At 40.4% G+C, this 23,594-nt stretch overlaps 1 protein-coding gene and 1 pseudogene across 1 annotated transcript in view; one reads left to right on the plus strand and one right to left on the minus strand.

Annotated features, from left to right (window-relative positions):
- The window catches only part of NOTCH2 (notch receptor 2), a 158,954-nt gene that overhangs the window by 87,719 nt on the left and 47,641 nt on the right, over window positions 1–23,594 (plus strand). Inside the window, exons 6-12 of the mRNA XM_045817339.1 lie at window positions 12,132–12,365; window positions 13,653–13,808; window positions 14,253–14,441; window positions 15,390–15,503; window positions 16,308–16,421; window positions 18,056–18,289; window positions 22,120–22,230. Coding sequence (XP_045673295.1) covers window positions 12,132–12,365; window positions 13,653–13,808; window positions 14,253–14,441; window positions 15,390–15,503; window positions 16,308–16,421; window positions 18,056–18,289; window positions 22,120–22,230 — 1,152 coding nt within the window. The remainder of the gene's footprint in view (window positions 1–12,131; window positions 12,366–13,652; window positions 13,809–14,252; window positions 14,442–15,389; window positions 15,504–16,307; window positions 16,422–18,055; window positions 18,290–22,119; window positions 22,231–23,594) is intronic.
- On the minus strand, window positions 4,388–4,728 carry LOC123804844 (annotated as a pseudogene).

Below are 23,594 nucleotides of genomic sequence, written 5' to 3' on the forward strand. Positions count from 1 at the left end.
GGCTTGGAATAGTGCTTTGGGACACTAAGCAGAAGTGAACAATGGAAATTAGGTGGATATAAGTGAAAGAAAACTGACCACATTTTCTCTCAGCTTTCTCTCAAAGGGGTTAAAGTCCCCTTTGCTGTTGGTTGCTCCAATTTCAGTAAAAGTTTTGGACATGAATCAGCAAGGCATATATTGTCAGAGGTGCTCCATGAGCTCCTTGTCTGGAAATGGAGTCTTTTTATGGTGTTACTTAATTTTGAACTAAATGCTCCTATTCCAATTTAGCCTCTAGTTGGTGACAAACTATTCTCTAGGATGAGGCTTTTCTCGCAACCACTTCTCTGCTCTTGTTGGTTCAGAATAGAAATTATTTCATTATAACTGGGACTGTAGAAGTTTCCTTATTTGCATTTTTCATGGGGAATGGGGAAATGCATCTCCCATTTCAGTTTTTTTTTGCTGTCAACTGGGTTGTAAAGTCTTGATAATAAGCCTGTTTTCTGGAATTCTGCTTCCAGCCTCAATTTCAGTTTGCTATCAGTTGGGCAGACTGCCAGAGTGCTAACCTGAAGCATCCTCACCCCAGAGGTCTCAGAGCTGATTAGTGGTTGTACTGGTGGGAACATGGGTGAGTGGTTAGTAGAGCTCCCCACTAAGTGCAGGAGGTGAGACTGAGGGATCTCTTCTGTCCTCATCCATGCATGACTCAGTGTCTGGCTTTGGCTACATTCCAGGCAAGTTCTAGTTTCACTTCATGGGTTTCAAAGCCCCCACAGAATGATTGTAAGATGGCTTCAATAACAGATATTTATTGAATAACTGTTATATTCAGTATACTATGCTGACTGCCATAAAAGGCATGAAGAAATTTGACCCTTCTATCTTTAAAGGAGGGTCAAATTTACCAGAAAGAAATAAGTCTACATAACCACAATAGGAGGTAGACAGTATGAATGGGTGTGAGCTTGAAAGAAGGATAGATAGGAATTGGGAACGATTTAAGTACTTGATTGGATAAGGAAGGAGATCGAGAAGAGTTAACTTCTGTTTTGAATCTGAGTAATGGGAGAACATGGGGACTTTTGACACAAATGGGCTAGAGCTGATGTTAAGTTTTCCAAGTGAAAAACATTTAGCAGTAAGGTCCAGGAAGTCAGAACAGAGGTAGGGGCTAGAGACTCGGAGCTTGAGTTTTGTTTTTGGTTGCCTTGGGAATGTATCAAGTGTGTAAGGGAAAGTGTGTGGAGTGAGAAGAATGGAGGGTAGAACCTGAACTGTGAGGAATTTCTGCACTAAAGAAAATGAATGAGGAAAGGGATCCAAAGGAGGAGGATGAGAAAAGGGGATGTATGAGAGTTGGGAAGCAGCTTACCATTAGAGCATCCCTGAGTCAGGGGTGTGTTTCAAGATTGTGCCCTTAACTCAACTCTACACACCTCTGTTGGTAGTTCCTGTAATATTTTACTGCTCTTACTGGTTTATATGCTTGCTTTGCCTATTAGACTCTTAGCCTCTGGAGGATTGGGAAACTGGTCTTACTTATTTTGGCATTCCCAGGTCCAGTTTTAACAAATGATGATTATTGAATCAATGACAACCAGGAGAATCAAATAAGAATAATTGCACAGAGTTCATCAGAATTTTTTTAAGTCCTCAAAAATCTTCTGAAATGTGGTTTCAATATAAAGGAGAGAAAGAGACCGGATTGCAGGGGTTAAAAAGAAAATGAGTGATGAGGAAGGAGGAAGTGGGGGAGTGGGCATAGTCCCTTACTCAACATTTTGTTCTGCTGGAGAAGGGAGAGAGGGAGATGCAAGGCTGGAGTCATAGGACAGGAACTTCATTTATGTGACCCACCTAGATCCTTGGCTAGACTAAGGATTAAGACAGCTAGAAAGGGGACTGGTTAATGAACTGGGTTATTTAGGAGGGGCTCACTTTTACAAGTTTTATTTGGGGATAAATTAGGTGAAATGGTTGTTGGGAATGGGAAGGGATGAAGATGGGAAGCATAGAGTGTACCAAGTTTGAGATCTCGAAATTGGAACAGTGAATGTTGTATAGTGAGATCCAGAATGTGAGTATGTTTGTGATATGCAGCACATGTGGAGGTCAGTTGAGTTGAGAAAAGTGAGAACTCTTGGCTTAGATGACCTTATTGGTTCTCAAACCAGATACTGATTTCAGAGGAGAAAGGGAGGAAGGAGTGAGAGGAATGTAAGCCGTGTATTTAAGTCATTTGAGGAAGTGGAAATTGGTCCTTGTGGACAACAGATAGAGGTTAGGTGATTTAAATGACAGTATTTAGTGTACTTTTTATTTTTAAAGGTATACATGTTTAGAAAAATTTGGATTTGAATCCATCTATATTTTTAATGTCAAAATTAAACAGTATACTAATTGCCTTTTCTGTAGGATGAGGAATATTGTCTCTTTGCTCTCCAGATTTTGTTTATATGATCTGATATTTAAAAATTTACATTATAGTATAGTTACTATTGAGTTTTAAAATCATATACATATTCTTTAAAAATTATTCTTGATATTTACACTGTTTTATAATCCAATATATAAGGTTTTAGGCTTAGTTCTTTGTGTAACTTGCTTTCTGTTAACTATTAGTACTTTTATATCACAACCTTTTCATTCCTGAGTTATTTATTGATTTATATTTTTCCATCAGATCAGTACATTTTTGAGTATTTTTTTCCAGAAGTTACATGTTGATATGTCTTCAGAACTCTTAGATTTTTGGAAAATACCTTTTGATTTAGTTGCCTTCATATACAAATGGCCTCTTGCCTAGATACTGAATTCTTGGGTCATAAATTAATCCTACCAGGTTCCTAGATGTGAGTATCATAGGGAAGTCCCAGAGAAGTCAGTCTCTGCCTCTGTCTCTCCTCTCTTTCAACTCAAATCTTTAACTATTGGTTAAAGATTTAACTAATTGGTTATAGGTATTTTATCCTAGTACTTTTTGAACCCTTTGGATCTGCAGACATAGTTCTATTCTCACCTCAGAAAATATTGTCTTTTTCATTTGTTTTTGTGTTTTCAGGAACACCTATGACCTTTATATTAGGTTGTGATTCTCCTCTGTGGCTGGAATCTTCTCTCTTCTATTTTTTCTCTTGCTGGTTTTTTCTTTGCATTTTATGAGAACTTGTTACATTTTTCCTTCATAACACTTATCTATGCTTCTTTATTGTTTTGTCCTTTGTAGCTTTCATTGTGATTTTATTTGAACTGTATTTTATATTACTTATATTATTTATAACATTTACTCATTGTACCAGGTTCTTTCTACCTTTCTCTCAGCCTGCTTCCTTTCATCAGAGTCTGGTGTCCTATATTATTTTCCGTTTCTTTTTAGAACCTATATGTACCTAAATTTCTTGAGAATATAGAACCAGTTCTTTCTAAAATGTGTTCAGTTTCTGTAAATGAGTTTTTTCACAAGTATGTTCTTCATCTACATCTTAAATAGTATGTTCCCCATCTTTTAGAATGTTTTCATAGGTCCATGTTGTTTTTTCCATTTTTCCCATCTGCTCATAATAATTGCTCAGAAAAAGAGGATGTTGATTCTCTTTGGAACCCCTACTGCAGTTAGTTTTTTCTCCCAGTGGAGTGAGGGGTTCTTTATGTAAACTGGTATAACAGCCTAGCAGCCCTGGGACGGGGAAAGAACCAGAGCGCAGGACTCCAGGCAGGGGAACTAAAGCTTAGAGCTGCTTTCTTCTGTGTGTCAGGGGTTAGCTTTCTGAATGTCCAGCATTAGTGCAGCATCCATTGCTCACCATACAGCTTCTGAGCCCGGATGCTCTTTGGTGTTACTGCATCTGGAATTTGCCCCAGATGCACCACCGACTTACTTGTTGCTATAATGGCCATGGGAGCCCTGGAACTCCCCAGTGTTTTAAATTGCTGTTGACCTGGAAGGGTGAGATAGAGTTCAGTCCATTCTCCCCAGAGCAGCAGAGTGGACATTCTGAAACACAAACTGGATTGTGTTGTTTCTTTGCTTAAAACACTTCATTGAGTCCTTCTTGTCTTTGGATAGAGTCCTAAGGCTCTGCATATAACTCCCTCTGCAGCCATATCTCCCTGATGCATGCCTTGTAATTGAACCCCACAGATTTTTTTTTATGCCCTCAAATGAGCCATGTTATCTCCTCAAACCTATTCAAACCTATACGCATACACTTCCTTCTGCCTGAAATGCGCTCCACTCATTCCCTTCCTACACAAACTCTCACATACATACAGGCTCTTACACCACCTGGGTAACATATGAAGTCTGTCTGTCTTTCTTGCTCTCGCTGTCTTTCTCTCACTCTCAGTAATTTAAAGTTTATTCAGCTATAATGCAGCTCATTCTGACTTTAAGGTAACATTAGATGGCCTATTTCTGAGTCTGTCCACAAGATATTCTGTTGTATTTATCTCTGTCTGTTTTATAGGTTTGTGTGGTCTCAGGCACTAGGGAGTCATCTAGGTTTGGATTACATAGCAGTAAACAAATGGATAAAAGAACTTTAGAAGTGGTTAAAGCAAGAGCCCACTATGGCCTTAGAATATGGAGCTAAATGCTACCATTACTGTTAATGTTTGTATGATAAATTATTGTTGTTAATGCAAACTTAGGTGGTTTCAAGGAGAATCTCGGAAAATGAATTGTCAAAAAAATACACTGCCTTGACATGGGATGTCATTAGGTCCCATAATTGTAGCTTGCCAATGAACATATTATCCTCAACTGGTCTGGACAATATAGTTCTTCTCTATTCTCCTAGTCTGTGCTCCCGAGGCAACATGTGTCTATTAGAGCAGTTTTTGCCCTATGTTATTGTTTGTTTGGTTGTAAAACTTGTATTTGTCTATGAGTTCTGCAGGGTAAAAGTCACAACTATTTTATTCAACATTATAATCCCAGTGTGTATAGGTCAAGCCTGGTACATAGTATGTTCATATTTGTTGAATAAATGAGTAAATGCGGGCATTACATTTTCCACTCATTTCTGACCTGCCCTCACCCCTCCAAATAGGAGGGCTGTTACTGAGTTCTTTCAGGGTTGCTCTCTTTACCTCCCTGAAATACTTTAGTGTCTTTGTTCAGTGGAGACCAGGCCTCTACATCTGTACTACATCTATAAAGCTGGAGTAATTGTACAAGAGGATTAAATTTGCAATTAAGTGCTTAACACGGTGTCTTGTACCTAGAAATAGCTTAATGAATAAATGTTTACTGTTTGAAGTTAGTATCAGCATTAGGGAATAAAGAAAACATGGATTCTTTACCTACTTACCTTCATGCAGATGGAAGCAATTGGAAGAGGATCTCAGCCAAGATGGTTGACTGGGATATAGTCTTTAGGGAAATCTTAGATTACAGTTGAAGAAGGAAGGTACTCACAATAATGTAGAGTTACCTTTGAGACATCATTGAAGGACTAGGGTCAAAAGACAAGATGAATTTTGTGTAGTATAATTAGATGGAGTTCAGTAACTAAAGAGGGGGTTGGAATGAGAAGTTTTGTGTATTGATTGGTGGATGTAGATAAAGGGATGATGCATAGAATAGAGACAACCTAAAGGTGTGAAGGAGATGAATTGGAAGTTGATTATTATTTTGGGATTAGAATGACTTAAGAGAAAGCAGGAGCAGATAAACATTTGTTTTGCAAATATTTTTGAATACTACTCAAAAATATTATTAGCTGGGCACTGTAGCAAATGTTGGGGATTTACTGATGAAGTAAATAGCTACCACCCATTTCTTCAAGGAACTTACAGTCTGGTAAGAAACAGACATAAATCAAATAATTATTTTAAAACTTTGAACTGTAATAAATGCCTTCAGGAAAAGCAGCAGAGCAGAGCATATTAAAAGGCAGAAACAACTGAGCTTGAGGTTGGTAGGTACTGTCTCTTTGAGAAGGTGACATTTCAGTTGGACAGCGAGTCAGAATTAGTTAGAGAAAGGTGGGGATAGGAGCGTTGCAAGCACAGGGAACAGCACGTACAAAGACCCTGATGAGAGGGGAAAGATTGTGATCATTTTGAGAAATGAAAAAAAGCTAAAGCGATAGACCTAGTAGTGTTTCAAAAGGAGAGACTAGACAGGTAGGCAGAAAACCAGGATAGGATTTAGAATTTTATCTTAAGTATAATGGAAATCATCAAAGGGCTTGAACAAGCAAGTGGCAAAGTCCACTGTACATGTTGATATCATTCTGGTGACTCTTTAGGAAATTTATTGACCAGGATGCAGGGAAAGCAGTCTTTTGAGGAGTCTGGAAAAAAGGTGATGGCATCTGTGAGTAGTGGCAACATTCACATTCACTGCAATTCTTGCATTTATCCATACATGAATTCCCCCACCCATACTCACATTATCCCCTTAGCCACTGTATACCCCAGGCCTTGTATATACATTCGTGCTTGTGCATTTGTGTACATGTGTGGACTCCTGTATTTATACAGGATGTTCAACCAGCTTTCATCCCAGCTGACAGCATAATGGTTAATCTTGCCCTCTGTTCTTTCACTCCATCAGTGGAATGGAAAAATCTGTTTAGAGGAGGAGATTTTGTAGGACAGAAGTTATAAGAATATTCTGATATGAAATGAAAAGATGAAACTCCACCACTCAGGAGCTTGGGTGACTGCTGGTTGGAAGGGTATATTGGAGACTGAATTCTCTTGATTTAACCACAGAAGAGGAGGTAGCAGGGTCAGGGCAAGGGCCAGCCAAACTCTTTTTTTTATATGTTCTCATGTGGTGATTGTTGTTGCAGTAAGAGTTGACCCTTAACAGGGCCATTGATGTGATAAAAGTTTTTCCCACACACTTCACAGTTGAGAGATGACTAGGAAGTAGAGGGCTTCTTCCCAAAGTGCTAAGGCTCAGTGATCATTTCTTTTCTTTTTTCCCCCTCCTCCTCCTACTTCCCAGTCACTTGTAATTCCAAGTCAGATTGATGGTTTGTTTATTGTATCTTGAGGAAGCCACAACGAACTGTTTGTATCCCAGCATATTGCAGCTCACAAATGGTGTCTGTTTAATGGTCCATGGATCACTGGGCTAGAGCTTGATGCTAACGAGGTCTGGGTCATGGTTTTCCATTTCAGTGTAGTCCTCTTGGGCTCACTTTCATAGTTACTGCCACTGCTGTACCCATAATGTACTATACAGTTTCCAGACAATAGGATGGGGCAATAAGAAAGATCACTATGAAGGTGACGCTACTCCTGTAAAACCAGTACAGCATACTTATTTTTCTAAGGGTGAGTTAATAGTGTCATCTTCCTTAGTAGCACTACTGAGGCACTTTGCTCTTCCCTGTGTTTTCAATTCTGCCCTGCCCCTCAACACTCAGCTTAGTGTCCCCTTCCCCATTTTGAACACTAAATTAATCTGCTGTTAGCACCTCACAATTTCTGTTTTTAATTTTGTCTCTTTCGAATTCTCCTTCCAGCTAGCTGTGCAACTGTGGGCAAGTCATTGTACCTCTCTGGTCCTAGTTGCCTCATCTGTAAAAATGAAGTCATGAGATTAGGTCTAAGGTCTATTTTACCACTGATACCAAGTGTCTGGTACAGTGCATGACTTGTTAGCTGAGGTGAATGGCAGACACAGTCCCTGCCTTCATGGATGTGAGTTCAAAGGATGAGAAGTAACTAGCCATATAAATCAAGGGGGGAGAATATCCGAGGTGGAAAGAACAAGATATGCAGAGGCTCTGAGATAGGAAGGAAGTTAATGTAAGGGACCAACAGTAAGCCCTCATGGCTAGAATAAAATACATGAAGGGGAGACATGTGTTTGAGATAATTTATGAGGCAAAACTATCAGTCAGAAAACTATCAGTAGCTACAGAAGGCTCTAAGTGTTTAAGGTGTGAGGAAAGGATTTGGTGGTGTGACATTTCATACCAAGTTAGTCCAGACTCATGGTGGCAATACAGAAGGTAATTTCTAAAAACAAGTGATTTCTTTTTCTTTTACACACAGAAAATGGGAGGGGCCTTAGTTTCAGTGTTAAATGGCAGTAGCCTATAATATCTAGCAGATGAAATTACTAAGAGGGATAATTGATACCCTCAAAAACTTGCCTCACTGAGCTTTGTGCAGTATATTTTGGAGTTCACCAGCAAAGTTTGTGTGTTGAGACAGGTGATGATACATGCTGAGGCTTGTTTGGATTGAAGATTTAGTAGCGTGGTCAGGCATGGAAACAACACAGCTGTCCCTTTTCACCAGAGGCTTTTATGTGCTAGGTCGCTCATAACTTGGTGCTCTCTCCTTCTCTCCCTGTAACTGAAAGCCATTTGTTTTTAGTCCCTCCTGTATTCTACTGGGAGACTAGTCTTTAAAGGCAATTTTGATCCTGTCTTCCCCCAGCCAGGAACCTCTCATAATTCCCTTTGCCTGCTGTATCAAGTTCAGAATTCAGTCTAATTCCAAGCTTCAAATGATCTCCAACCTTTTTCCTTTTAAACTCCAGCCAAAGAATACACTTCAGTCATTTTGATATCTTCAAGTCCTAACCTTACCACCCTCAGTGAGCCCAGGATGTAGTGGGAAAAGTTGAATGAGCAAATTGCACCCAATATCTCTAGATGATCACCAAGAAATTTTCCTGCTTCAATATTCAATATTTAGGGACCTTTATTCATTTCTAACAAGGCTGTTCTTTAATTGTTTCAAGCTTCTGTGCCTTCTCAGTGCTTTAAGACCCTAGGATCAAATCCTGTACACTTAACTATGCTGCAGTAGAAAGTTAGTAAATTTAGAGTCAAAATGATCTGGGTTTGAATGACACTGCTCTCACTTACTGGTTTCTGACCTTGGGAAGCTTCCCTCTCCTTCTTGAGCCTTATTTCTTATTCGTAGGCCTCTCTGCATTGGTTTCCTTCTGTGCCAAGAGGGCAATAACATGAAAGAAGCACAGTGTCTTAGAAGATGTTTCATTGGGAATTTTGGAACAGGCAACTGTAGTGGCCCCCCCTGGGTTACTGTTTTCTACCTTCTGAATTAAAAAACTGGTTGATAGAATTGGAATTAGGAGGGGAAAAAATTCTGGCAGAAGTGAGCTTGGGAAGGAATGTTGTTCTGGAGAAATGTGCCTGTAACTTAGAGAAAAATGATCAATTCTGTAGGAAGTTCTTACAAGCTAGCATGCCCTTGGCTCTGGACTTGATTTCTCTAACACTACCTAAGAGATATACTACCTTAATACTTCAGTAATACTTCAATACAAAAATCAATCTCATTCAAAAAGTTAGTGAACTGTACCTGAAAATACATTTGGTTTTTAGATAGTAATTTGCACTCATAAGTTTTTCCAGTAATCAGATTGTGTGAGTCATGATTCTAATTCCCACTTTCTTTATCCTCTCCACTTCCCCATGCCTTTGTGTGCTTGGGAACTTGAGACACACAGAGATGGTTTTGAAAAGATGAGAATCACATCACAAGTCTTCATTAAGAATTTTAGAATCAGGTAGTTCTGCTCTGCACTCAGGTAGAGCTGGTAGTTCAAATCCCAGCTCTACTTGAGTGCAGAAAAGACACACTGGGCAAGTTATTATACCTCTCTGAGCCCAATTCTTCAACTACAAACGATGTAATTTTTGTTACAGCTCAAGAGCAATGCCTGCTTTATAGTAGGCAATCAGTGACTTCTGGTTTCCTTTCCCAAGTGCCGAATTTGCATTCCAAGTGTTGTTGTTTTTTTTTTACCTAGTCTGTCTTACTACAATATTTAAATGTCTGGGTATTACAATGTATAAAGAATACATGAGATATTTTTAAACGCACAGTGTCTTATACTCAGAACTATCATGGAGCCAGTCAAAAAGAAAAATAACATCCAAATTGCTCACATTCAGCATGTCATTTGCTTTGAGTGTAGCATATATATTTTTTAGTTAGCATAATAGACAGGATTCTCAGTAATTTCTAGGTTACAGCAACTCTTCATCTCCTTGGTCATGTTTTTATTTCTAAATCCCACCTACATCCTAATTATACATCTGTCTCTATCTGAGGTAGCATGTCTGTCAGTGTGGTAAGGGAGCAAAGCTGTCAAAAATGACATTACCTGCCCTGGCAGAAGTCATAGTCAAATGCACACACTCACTTCTGCACTCACTCATGCACTCTGCATTAGTTAATACTGTGGGTTGCAACGGACAGATCCCCATCTGAAATTAGGGAAACCCATTGCAAGGGACATCTCTCAGAATAGCTGTGCCCCTGAAAGGGTTTGGAGCAGTTGGGCTTCAGGAACGACTAGAACCATTAACTTGACTGTGATTCTTTTCTGTGCACTTCTGATTCATCTGTCATCTTCTGTGTAGACTGGCTACTTCATCCTTTTGGTCCATGTGGCAAAGTGTCACTAGTCCAAAAGTTTGGAAAAAGACGTAGCGATATGTAACTTGTCTTAGATGCCCATCCTATATCAGGAGGGCATTATCATGTAAAGACATGGTGGCTTCTTCAAAAATGTATAGAAGAAGTGGGGTGAGAAGAGGAGCACAGGAGTGGGATGCTGAGCACAGAGGTCAGAGATGCACACACACCCATCTTGACATCCTAGGCAGTGGGGTCTTAGCTGGAAATACAAAAAATACTTCTGAACTCAGAGGCTGGGTGCAGCCAAGTGATGGGAGATAGATGTACAATTAAATAAGTGCAATAGAATGATGTTGGTTCCGTAGTAATGGGTATAATGATGAGTGTAAAGAATGGTGTAATAGTGGAAGTAAAGAATAGGTGGTCACTTAGGTTAGATTAGACACAACTAGCTTTGACTAGCCATGATGGCTACACAGATGGGCACATTGCAAAACTACTTGAACCAGTTGAATTACTGCTAGGTATTTTGGGGACTAGAGATAACATTGGCATTTTCTGAGGATAAGTGTCATGTGCTTTTTCATTAAGAGGCCTCTTCAACAGAATACCTTTTTAAATTATTTATTGAGTTCTTTTACAAAGAAAGAATTAAGGAGACCTTGAGGTTTTTTTTTTAGTTTTAGCCACTTGTGTTTTAGAGAATTCAAATGACCTGAATATTAGTTCTCTTTGATAGCTCTCTAAAACTGGTATTAAAAAGACCTCCAATAAGACCAATTCATCAACTTGTTTTACAGTTCAACTGGCCTGACACTACACTGCTGTTAATCACAGATTCCTTGCTTTTAGTTGAAGATACTCTTTTTCTTGTCATGGGTTCCAGGAGCCTTTCCCTAGTCCCCCATCCATTGCTGTCATAGTGACCTGCAGTAGGTCCAGAACTGCTTTCATCTTTATCATCCTCCAGTTTGCTCTTTTTCAGACAGAGCATACTGATCTTTTTTCCATCTTCTGTCACATTGGGTTGACTTTCTGTGTCTTATTCTCCACATTTGCATCCTTGAAGCTTGGATGTCTCGGGCTGAGCACAGTTTCCTCCAATCTCATGATCTTGGTTTGTTTTTTCACATCCATATTTTACCAAGGCTTTTATTGTCTTTAGTCTCTTATATCTACCTTTGCTTGCCCTGGCCTTCATTTTTTTCATTGAGTTTCTTACTTTGAGATCATTGTAATTTCATGTGCACTTAAAGGTATTAATACACTTTACCAAGTCTCCCTCAGTGGTAACATCATCTTGTAATGCTATTGTACAGTATCATAACCAGGTTACTAACATTGATAGGCAAGATACAGAAAAATTACTGTAACATTTTGACTTTTACATTCCTTCTCATTAGTCTTTTCCTTACTCATCCTTTAGACTCTTTTCTCACTCTTCTCAGTTACATGTTCATTGTCCCAGGGATTTAACTGAGTCAAGAAGCCTAAAAAACTTGTCTTCTCTTTAATAGGTTGGCTAAATTCTTGTGGTGTCAGAGTTTCTAGGTATAGCAACTTTCGTTTCTCTCTTTAAGTTATTTGCCTAGAATAAATGTCATTTGGATGGCTCAAGGTGGGCTTAAAATTAATGTGAGAACTTGATCTGCTGTGAGTTCTGCTTGCCTTAATTTCAGGGAAGGCACATTAGGAAGAAGAAGGTGTGGGGGCTGCTATGGTACTGATCCTTTGAGACTGAAGAGTCCTAATCAAAAGTGCTTTCCCCCCCAAAGGACAGTTCTGCACAGAGGATGTGGACGAGTGCCTGCTGCAACCCAATGCCTGTCAGAATGGAGGCACCTGTACCAACCGCAATGGAGGCTATGGCTGTGTGTGCGTTAATGGCTGGAGTGGCGATGACTGCAGTATGAATGTCGATGACTGTGCCTTCGCCTCCTGTACTGCAGGCTCCACTTGCATTGACCGTGTGGCCTCCTTCTCTTGCATGTGCCCAGAAGGAAAGGCAGGTAAGGCCAGCAGGGGGACAGAGCCCACGAGCATTCGGGATTTCTGTCTTCTCTTTCATCTAGTAGCAGTGTCCTTTTAATTACCATCAGTAGGGAGATATTGCTCGAGATTGTTCTGGAAATGTAAATGCTAGCCAAAGTGCTACAAAATTCGTATTTTTCCTTGGCACTTTTGGCTCTCATCTCACCTTGTATACCTTAGTGTTTCATCCTGAAAAATGAAAGTCACTGTTGCCTTGGAAGCATCTGTTGAGCTTAAAATCTTAGGCTGAAAAACACCTCAGAAATTAAGACAGAATTACTAATAAATGGATGAAGGGACTTCATATTAAGAAGAAATAACTTATTTGCTCAGGAGGAGTTGGCAGAAGAGAAGCATTTAAATGCATTTCAGCTCTCAGTGTCTATAGAAATATTCCTCTAAGGGAGGATTGTTACTGACTTAAGAGTTAATGTTGCTGTAGTTTCTCAGTTTAACAGCTTCTGGTTCTAGGAGTAGAGAATGAAGGGAGGAATGTGATGGAAGAAGATAGCTTAGGTGAAAGAACTGTGTGCCCAGCAATTTTGAAATATTCTCATATCTAGGCCTTTCCAAAAACTCCACCTCCAGCTTTGTAGAAGAAGCTTTAGCTACCTGTTCTAAAGCTAATTGCAGAGTGGAAAATCCAGTTCCCATGTGAACTATGCAGAACATGGGGCCTGGTAATATCTTCAAAGTCCTGAGGGCACTTGAGCCAGGAATGTTGACATTATTAAAAGGCTGCCCAAGCATAGGCTGATGATGTTGAACTGGTTTTTTTATTTTTTCTTTCTGAGGCTAGTGAAATGCTGGTGCCCCATAATCACCAGGTAGCATGATTTGGGAAAGTAAGTTGCCAAATAAAATACAGGATGCTTGCAGTATTTTGGACATATACTAGAAAGCTATTTATTGTTTTTTGGAAATTACTATTGAACCAGGCATCCTCAATTTTTGTTTGCTGAATCAGGCAGTGCTACAGGAAAGTAATTGCCCTTTTCCTGTCTCTGTCATCTAACCATCTCACTTTATAGCCTATAGAATACTCTACCCTTGAGGAGAGGTCCAGCCAAGGGTTAGGGTGAGGATACCAGGGTTGTCTGCAGAAGCTCCTTTTTTGGCAGCATGTTCCTCATGTAGGATAGCCAAAGGGAGGTTGCCTCAATCTCCATAGTGGATTTTGATGAGCCAGTATACTGTTTTCCCTCCTCCATAAAAGAGACAACTCTTCCCCAAGTAGGGACATTTTCTCTTTCTTCCTGCCACAGGTCTCTTGTGTCATCTGGATGATGCATGCATCAGCAATCCTTGCCACAAGGGGGCACTGTGTGATACCAACCCCCTGAATGGACAGTATATTTGCACCTGTCCACAAGGCTACAAAGGGGCTGACTGTACGGAAGACGTGGATGAGTGCGCCATGGGTGAGTTTGAGGAAACTTTCCTCTTCCTCATGTGTCTGTTGTGCTTAGCAAGAACTTCAATGGAAGCGCCTTTTACTAGGAGCATGTTTGCCCCAACCTCAGATCTCTTGTTACCTGCCCACTGTTTACAACTAACCTTTCAGTGTAATCATATATTCTATTTTGGGAATTGAAATATATGGATGGTCTGTACTTAACTCTTGATATAAAGCCATATGTTAGTAATGGTTTGGGGAAAAGAGCAGCAGAGACACACAACACTTGAGATTGCCCTAATTTTATTACCTGTTGAACTTATTACAGAGAAAATAGGAAATTGAGAAGCAGACCATTACATGCCTGGCCCTAACGCTCATAACAATCAGACCTGCATCTGTAGTCCACATCTGTGGAAACTCTCCATCAAGTGCTTTGATTCTTGTAATTGGTTCTTGTCTCTTTCAGCCAATAGCAATCCCTGTGAGCACGGGGGAAAATGTGTGAACACGGATGGTGCCTTCCACTGTGAGTGTCTGAAAGGGTATGCGGGGCCCCGTTGTGAGATGGACGTCAATGAGTGCCATTCAGACCCCTGCCAGAATGATGCCACCTGTCTGGATAAGATCGGAGGCTTCACATGTCTGTGCATGCCAGGTACTTGGGCCCGTCTGTGTGTGGTGTTCAGACAGGAGGCACTCACCTGTGCTTCTCTTAGGTGGAACACTCAGGATATGTGGCCATTCTGTGACCTCTGTCATCATCTCCTTCCCAGTAATGATGGGGCTCCCAGCCAAGGGACTTTTAAGGAGTGAGGAAGTGCTAGAATTCTTAGAGCTATGAAGACCCAGTTAAGCAAGCCCATTATGTCAAAACTCAGAAAACTTTAGAAGTGAATGTTTTAATGCAAGTCTTCTTTAATTTAATAAAGCATTTACCATCAGAATCTTTCAAATAGCCAGCTTTCCTGATTCCCTTTGTATTACAAATACCATGCCATATCATTTATAGAAATTAATTTTATCCATAATTATATAGGAACCTGCCATTTACCCAGAGTCATGTATACATGACTAATTAGTTGTATTCTGGAGCTCTTCTGCAGAGACCATTCCTTGAACTCTCAGAGAGCACAGCTAGTCCAGGTCACAAGGGTGGCTGACAGTGGCTGCTTGCCTCATTAATGATGCTAGACGCTCTAGCCTTGAGAGGCCCTCCTGACCTGGACTTACACCCTGAGAGCAGCAATATCTCCACTTCAGCTGGTCTTTAGGAATAAGCAGAGGGGATGCTGTGGGCCTGGCACTGTCCTGAAAGCAAAGCCTGGACTGGTGAGAGAATAATGGCACTGTCTTCATTGGCATGCTAGATCATACCAGTGTCTTTGGAGGTAACTTCTTCCCCCTCTTCACAGTGACAGGGATACCCCAGGGGGTTCCCCTGTGTGATGGAACAGTCACTGTCATGGCACAGTCCCCTTTGTCCTCTGCAGAAGTGTTCATGCTCATAGAGGATGTCATCATCTTTGCAAGTTTGGACTTTCTTGTCTGGACTATGTATGCCTTTCTCTCTCTCTAAGCCACTTGTGTGGTCTGTTTTGTTCAGGTTTCAAAGGTGTGCATTGTGAACTGGAGATAAATGAATGTCAGAGCAACCCTTGTGTGAACAATGGGCAGTGCGTGGATAAAGTCAATCGCTTCCAGTGTCTGTGTCCGCCTGGTAAGTGCCCACACCTGCCCCTGTTGTCCTTGAAAGCACAAAGCTGACTGACCACAGGGAGGGAGAAGGGAGAGAATGTGTGTGGGCTGTACATGAGGAAGTCATTAAAGTGAGCACTTCAGAATAGGAGAGTGTGTGTACAGAAATGGGGAATTTGTTTCAGCTAGTGTGTTTTTCAAATCCTTTGTGACTAGAAGTCCAAGTCTACTCTGAAAGGCCCATGACCTCTCTGTCTGTGTGTATATTTCAGAAAGTTCATATCTCATAGAGGCCTTAGTTTTGGGCTATTCGGGATTTTATTTTTCCCCATGGGTCATAGTCTTGAAGCCCATTGGTGAGATTATTATTTTTAGACATTTCACCTCTGAGTCAGAAACAGACAAAAGTCAATTTTTTTTGAAAGAATGCTCTGCCTCTCCTTTTGCTCCCCAAAGCTATTGTTGAAGACATGCCAAATTTTCTACCATACACTGTAGCATCTCTCACTGTTTTCTGAGAGAAGGTCCCAGTTCCTCTGGTGCTACACTCATTTGTTGGAGTGCTTCACCTGTAACCATTCAATCCCTATTTTAAGTAGAAGGTGAAATATGCAAGGAGAAGAAACAGACATGGAGACTCACGGGTTGATGCCCTGGGCTTCACCCAATCATCCTAGTTAACTGTTGGAGAGAATATTTTTACTTTTGTTAACCCTTTGGTATAAGCCCTGTGAGTAACTTATCCTAACACTTCTTGAGCATCATTTCATAAAAAGGAGGACATCGGATAATCCTTTGTCTTGTGTCATCACTGTCCCCATTTAAGGTTTCACCGGGCCAGTTTGCCAAATTGATATTGATGACTGTTCCAGTACTCCATGTCTGAATGGGGCAAAGTGTATTGATCACCCAAATGGCTATGAATGCCAGTGTGCCACAGGTAAGATTTTTCTCACTTTTATTCCTCTGGTAGGTCCAGCCGAGACTATCCTCTTCCAGTTACTCTTCCAGGCCAGTCCACTGACAGGGCTGCTCTGTGTTGAAATATCTTCTTCCAGCATATTTTTTGTTGCTCTCTCACTGTTTCCTTCTACAACACCTGCCTCCTTCTTCACAATAGTGGTCTGGCCTGGGCATTTCCATTTGGTGTCCATGTCTTTCTGGGACAGATTTTGGCAGCGGTAAGTTTCCAGCTGGCTTGACTTACTCCTTTGGGAAAGGGAAGAATTCCATTTGAAAGCTATTTTTCACTGGGGCTTCTCAACAGGAGGTCTGTCAGTGTGTTTCTTGAGTCAAGTGATTGAACAGAGGCCCAGAAATCTAAGGGCAATTGTGTGCAAGTGCAGAGGTTTTCTGTCTAAAACACAAATCATGTGGTGAGAGTCAGGTGTGTCTCTGGACAGGTGCGAGAGCTCTGTCTGGGGAACTTTGTGTACTCTTTCCTGAATTCTGCTATTAGAGTGTAAAATAATCTGTTTATAAGTGTTCTACATTTCTGATCTGTGGCCACATTTCCCAGTTGGGAGTGATCTGAATGAGCCAAATATCCCCTATTACTCATTTGCTTCTGCACACACCAATATTGTAGAAAAGGAGTAGAAATTATTAGAAAAGGTGATTTTTCAATCTATTTTTTATCCCACTGCTGAGAGAAAGAAATTAGGAATATAATTTAAGACTTTTTTTATTTTAGAAAATAGGTTCTTAAATACTTTTGAACATTATGTGCATTTCTTTCTGGTCACAGAGAAGCAAACTATGTCACAAAAATAAACAATATTTTAGTAGTACTAGAACATTACCACTTAATTATGCCTACTTGGATTAGTCTTAAACTTCCTTCTTTCTTCATGAACTGTTGTCTCTGGCTGGAGAAGTTCCAGGTTATGTCCTCCTCTGGCCAGATACTGCTCAGGGAGAATAACATTCACGAGAGAGAAGTTGAAAAACTTTGAAGTCATGTTTAAAAGGGAGGAGAACCTTACAGGAGTCTTCTAGAAGAGACTTAATGTTGCATGAAGGAGCTTTTATTTGTCCCTTTTTCATTTCAATGTTTATAATTTGTTCATTTTACTCAGCAAGTATTTATTAAAAGCTTAGTACATATGCATAATATTCTGGGAGAAGTTGAGAGGAATAAAGGGGAGTTCTCTGTCCTCTAAAGTCAGAATTGGGAAGATAAGGTTTATGAAACCTTTCTTACATTACGTATATGTTAGGTTTGGGAGGAAAGGAATGTGGAGGTAAATAAATATAGGAAAAATATTGAGAGCTATTCCCCATGAAGCCCAATAAGGAATGAAGATTCAGTTAAAGCATTTCTGCGATGAAAGCATTGATCACTTAGAAAAAGATACTTGGATTCTACACATTCAATTTAAAGAACTTTTTTTTAAGTACAGCTCTCTAGGCCTGCCTTATAAATCAGTGCAAATAGTCAGTTTCAGCTGATCAATCCTGCACTATGAATTAAGGCATGGGAGATACGGGGATAAGTGAATGTAGCTACATTTATGTTCAGGTGTGGAGTATCTGCTTTGGTTTTTAATCCTTCTTGGTAAAATTCCTTCCAAGGATTCACTGGTGTGTTGTGTGAGGAGAACATTGACAACTGTGACCCTGATCCCTGCCACCATGGCCAGTGTCAGGACGGGATTGATTCCTACACCTGCATCTGTAACCCCGGATACATGGGCGCCATCTGCAGTGACCAGATAGATGAATGTTACAGCAGCCCTTGCTTGAATGAGGGCCGTTGCATCGACTTGGTAAATGGCTATCAGTGCAACTGCCAGCCAGGCACCTCAGGTAAACCTTCTCTCTTTATGTTTCCTTTGGAGTTTTCACTGCTTCTCAAAAACAATTTACACAGATCTCACAGACTTTCTTGGCATATGCTTAGATACCCCAAAAAACAATCCCTTTTCTGAGAAGCATAGCGAAAGCCACAGCCAGAAACATCTCAGAAAGAGATGGCTCTAGCCAGGGAAGAAATTAGAGACAACAGCTTTACAAAACGGGTGATTTTATGTATGTGTTCTCCCTAAAAGGAGGCCTACCACTTCAAAAAACTGAAATTATTATTTAAAATTGAAAACCCTCTTGCTTTTGTGGCTTGATTTTATTGTTTTCTTTTTTTATAACCTCTACCACAGACTAATAGTTATTCTCCCCCGTCCCTTTCTTTAACCCTCCCTCCTTTCTTTCCAGTAGTTTTCTCTCTAATTCAGAGTCCAGTATCTTTAGTGTGACACTTTTCTTCTGCCATTTATCTCTGTTGGGCATTGGGCATTTGTGAGGATTGTAAGGGAGAGGAGAGACTTTGCAGCACACCCTGGTCACTGGAAATTAGAATGTGGAACCACCATTCTTGTCCCAAGTTCATTGCTGTTTCCTGACTCCGGCCAAATGACTGTTAGTTGTGAGGGCATGCTCCTCCTTGCTGGGCAAATGTTGATTTTCTCGGGCAGCAGCATTTCACAGGTTCCACTGGATTCTGTTTTACTTACTGGAGCAATAGTCATGGTCACAACTGTGGTTAATGGACAGAGAAGTACTGTGTCTCAGATCAAAGGCAAATGTATTAGTGAAAGATTAACTAGTGTGTACCTTTGTTAGAAGGGAACCTGCCAGAACAACAGAGTGATTTATTGAGAGCTCACTCTCGATTTAAGGAAAAGAGCCTAGGTAGGGGGCAAAGGTGGGGGAGGTGGTTGGCTGCCCTCATTTTATTTTGTTATTTCCAATTGCATTCCTTCAAACTTGTCAAGGGCCCTGGGCTTCATCCAGGACCTCATACATGCCAAGTTTGAAAACAAAGTCCTTTTTGAGTTGTTCAAGCATATGAAAAACATCCCATGCCTTCACAGTTGAAAATGCCTTCCCCCTCCCCACATTTAGATAACTCACTAAAAGGGCTGAATAGATCTTTGTGAAACCTTCCAAAAGCAATTTGCTTCCGGGCTGGTCCCCAGACATGAGAAATTGCAGTACGAAAAGAAATTTGAGAGATTTACAAGCAATTGAATGGATGCCTTTAGAATGGCAGGGCTGTTTTAGACCTTGCTATCATTGCCATTAGAACAAGCATACTGGAACCTGGGTGAGTGGCGGGTTAGCAAGCACTTTGTTTTCTCTGTGATGATATCATTATGGCAGGATGTATCAGGTGTGTTCCCTGGGGAGGCCAACGAAGGCAACCACTGAGAAAGGCAAGAAGTAGATGTGAGTGGTGTGCAGGCAGCATAGAGAGGCAAGGCCCAGAATCTCTTGGAGAACTGCCAAATTCATGGCTGTGGCTGTCAGCAGAATTAAAGCCAAGTTACCCAGGCAACATAAAGAAATCTTGTAATGGGTGGAGAAAGGCCTGGCAGGTAGGGCCCTGGGTGAAAGTATTTGTTCAGTTAATCCTTATGAATAAACTCTTGAGTTCTGGAGTAAAAATCCACGACCCATTCATAACACGGTCCTAGGTTGGTAGGCTGGAGCATGGATGGGTATGTAGATAGAAAGGATACTTCACAATTTGCCGGTTATAGTTGTGGTTTCTCACTCACTGGCACTGGGAGTGGGAGGAGCTACCCAGAATGACTTCTCATGCCTTGTCTCACCTGTGCTTCTATGATGGGATATTGTTTTAAGTAAGTTATTTTTGGTTTGAAGTTACAGAATTCAATTTGACTAGCTTAAAGAATTATGAACAAGCGCACAAACGACAACAAAACAAACAGAAGGAATTTAGTGAAAGCACACAAAGCACCTCATGGGTTTTAGGTGAGTTTGAAACAATAAGGCTTTGCAGAGATTAGCAGGAAGCAGTGCCATTTGCAGGCCATAGGTCGCACAATTTATATTCCTACATTCCAATGAGAAAATCCCATTGGCCCAGCTTGGGGGTGGAGTCACACTAGACCACCTGGCTTTCTGGGGCCTGCTTGGTCAAATGTGGGTTAATGGTGTTGTTAGGTAAGGGTTGGACACATCTCTCAAAAAAATTCACTTGTGTACAAGAGTATGGAAACCCTTGCCTCCTTTGTGGCTAAAGAAGCAGTATAGCCTCATCACTCACAGAATGACCAATATGGTATGGTGAAGAGTGTGTGTCCAGAGACCTGGGTTCACATCCCATTGTGCTACTGTGATTGTATAAATCATGGAAAAGTGAGTGTAGCACAGCTTGGTTTGGTGATTGAGTTAGAAGGTTATGGAATAGTTATGTAAAGTGGGGGCAGAATAGTTTGCACATAATAATGGCTCAATAAATTTTGATGTAATTATTGCTATTAATAAAAATTAATACAAAGTGAATCAAAATTATAGCAATTGTCATGGGAATTTCTTACAATTCTTATTACAAGGCTTTATTTTTTAGATTTTTTAAACTAGTAGAATATTCTTTTATGATACCCAAAAAGCATCACAAAATTCATATTAAATAAATCACGAAATATCAAGAGTATTGTTACCAAATAGTACTAACAACAATGATTAGTATATCTCTACTGTTTAGTTACCCATATTTTTAGTTAAAGCTTTCTTAACATAGCCAAACTCTACAGTTTATTCTGGGAATAGTCCAGGAGGAAGGCAGCATGCTCCAGGAGGAAGTTACCAGACTCTTTAAAATTTATCCTGAACTTTAGCCCAGAATAGAAACTGTCAGTTTGAAGCTGATGGCAGTGGATACAAGTTCCGGAATACTAATTTTCATGTGAAATTTAAAATTTTATCTTTGGACACAACACCATTAGTGGTTTGTTTGTCTATTTGTTTAGAAATGACACATTTACTTCTTTCACTTAATGTGAACTAAACACTTAGGTCCAAACTGCTCTAGTGTGTCAGTAGTTCTTTCAGTGAAAATGGGATTCAAGGAAAAAACAACTGTTTCTGTTCAAAACTGAAACAATCACACAGCTGCTTTTCCTGGAGACAACTCTATACTTTGGCATCCACACAGAGCAGTAAAAGTATAGTCAAGGGTCAAGGGGTAATGAACTGACTGGCCCAGCTGGAGTGGCTCAGTGGGTTGAGTGCTGGCCTGTGAACCAAAGTGTCATTGGTTCGATTCCCACTCAGGACACATGCCTGGGTTGCAGGCCAGGTCCCCAGTAGGGAGTATGTGAAAGGCAACCCCACACTGATGTTTCTCTCCCTCCCTCCCCCATTCTCATAAATAAATAAATAAATCTTTTTAAAAAGATTTAATAAAATGAGAAAGTTAATAATTTTGATTACTTCACCATAGCCATTCTTAAGTGAATCTGTCATTTTGTTTGGTTTTCACTGTGAGTGCCCAGAGGTGAAGAGCACAGTGCCTGCTACTACAGTGTGGTACCACTGCTCTGATTCTTGCTGAAATGCCACATTCCTGCTGAGTCCTGCCACCATTGCTTTTGCACACCTGTGCAAATGCTATCACAGGGGAAAAGTCAAATAGTGGCTTAGTGTGATGAATAAGGTCGACTGGCCCTCATGATCACCCTGATAGAGTCTGGGGGACTGACTGCCTTTTGAGAATTGCTACTTTACCCAGGGTTGGCTGGATATTCTTTGGCTTTCTTAACAGCATCACAAGTAGACATCCTTGGTATTTCTGTAGTAATATTACATGGTTCCTCTTTGGTTTATCCTTACAGGTATTAATTGTGAAATCAATTTTGATGACTGTGCAAGTAACCCTTGTGTCCATGGAGTCTGTATGGATGGAGTTAATCGTTATAGTTGTGTCTGCTCACCAGGATTCACAGGTAATGCTCTTTTTTGTTGAGAGGTTCCACCTCCAGTCCTGTTACTTTGGTAAAAGGGCATCTAAAGGAACATTACTTTTAAAATGTTTCCTATTTCTTTGTCTTTTGGAAGGTCGGATGTTTGTTTCTGTGCTTCTCTGGCCCAGTTTTCTGCTTACACACCTTTCTAAACTGTAACGTGAAACTTTTCATTAGTTAGGGCTTTTAGATCATGTGTTTATAGATACTTGAAAAGAACTTATAGTCAGACTCTGAATTTCTGTCACTTACTGTGCTTGAGTTATATATCTTCCAAAGCCACCTTTCTTTTTCTACACTTAGTAGTGAATGCTTTCTGTACTGGCATAGCCAAGGTAAAATTCTATGAGAACCCTAAATGCTTTTTTCTGAGTACTCCTTATGGGAGCTTGCTGGATGAAGCCAGAACCAAGCTCATTTGGCTAGCACAATTGAGACTTTTTTCTCCCCAAGAGGAACAAAATAAAATGCCCAAAATAAAATAAGCTAGAATCCTTCTTAAATTATAATCACCTAGAGTGTTTACACATGTACACATGTGTGCACACATATCTTCTCTTTTCTCTCTTTTGTTGTTAATCAGATTAACTATCTTTTACTCTCCTGATCAAGAAGTGCTCGAGGCTACTGAGGAAACCTGAGGCCCCTTTCATACCTTGGCAACATCATTAATGGCAACATCAGAGGGCATATACTCTGCCTATCCTATTCTTTCTAGACAGTTCTATATACAAGAAGACACTAACATAAGATGTGACCATTTGATACCACAGGGTCATTTGCAACCAATGTGAGGAACTTCCCTCAGAGCTTTTTAAACTATAATGTCAAAAGGCAATTGGATCCAAGTAAAAGTAAATGTCTGCCTCTCACCTGCTAGAAACTTGCAGTCCTCTGTATCTCACAGTTCTTTTCTCCTGCTTTGTATGATTGTGGATGCTGGAGAGGAATGTTGGTGGTCCGCATGGGTCACCGTAATCCCTGTTCAGTGGGAGATCACTCAGGAGACAGGCATAATGAAAGCTCTCATACTTAGTGCCTGGCACTGCTTATGGTAGCCAGATGTACTTCTCTGTCCTGAAACTTATTACTCCAAGGTTAAGTGACAGCCAACAGAATACACAAAAATTCTGCTGGATAGAATATTAAGTGCATTTTTAAAAATGGATAATAAAACTTTGTTACCATTTATTAAGGACTTATTTTGAGCTAGACATTAAATTAAGTGCCTAATCTCATTTAATTGTCATTGCTATTATCGCTCTGCAGTACTGATGAGAAAACCAGAGCTTAGAGAGGGTGAGTAATATTACCAGTGCACTATAGCTAGGAGTCCACTCAGGGGT

This window comes from Phyllostomus hastatus, unplaced genomic scaffold (genome assembly GCF_019186645.2).
Source record: "Phyllostomus hastatus isolate PE091 unplaced genomic scaffold, TTU_PhHast_1.1 phas_scaffold_216, whole genome shotgun sequence".
NCBI lineage: Eukaryota > Metazoa > Chordata > Mammalia > Chiroptera > Phyllostomidae > Phyllostomus > Phyllostomus hastatus.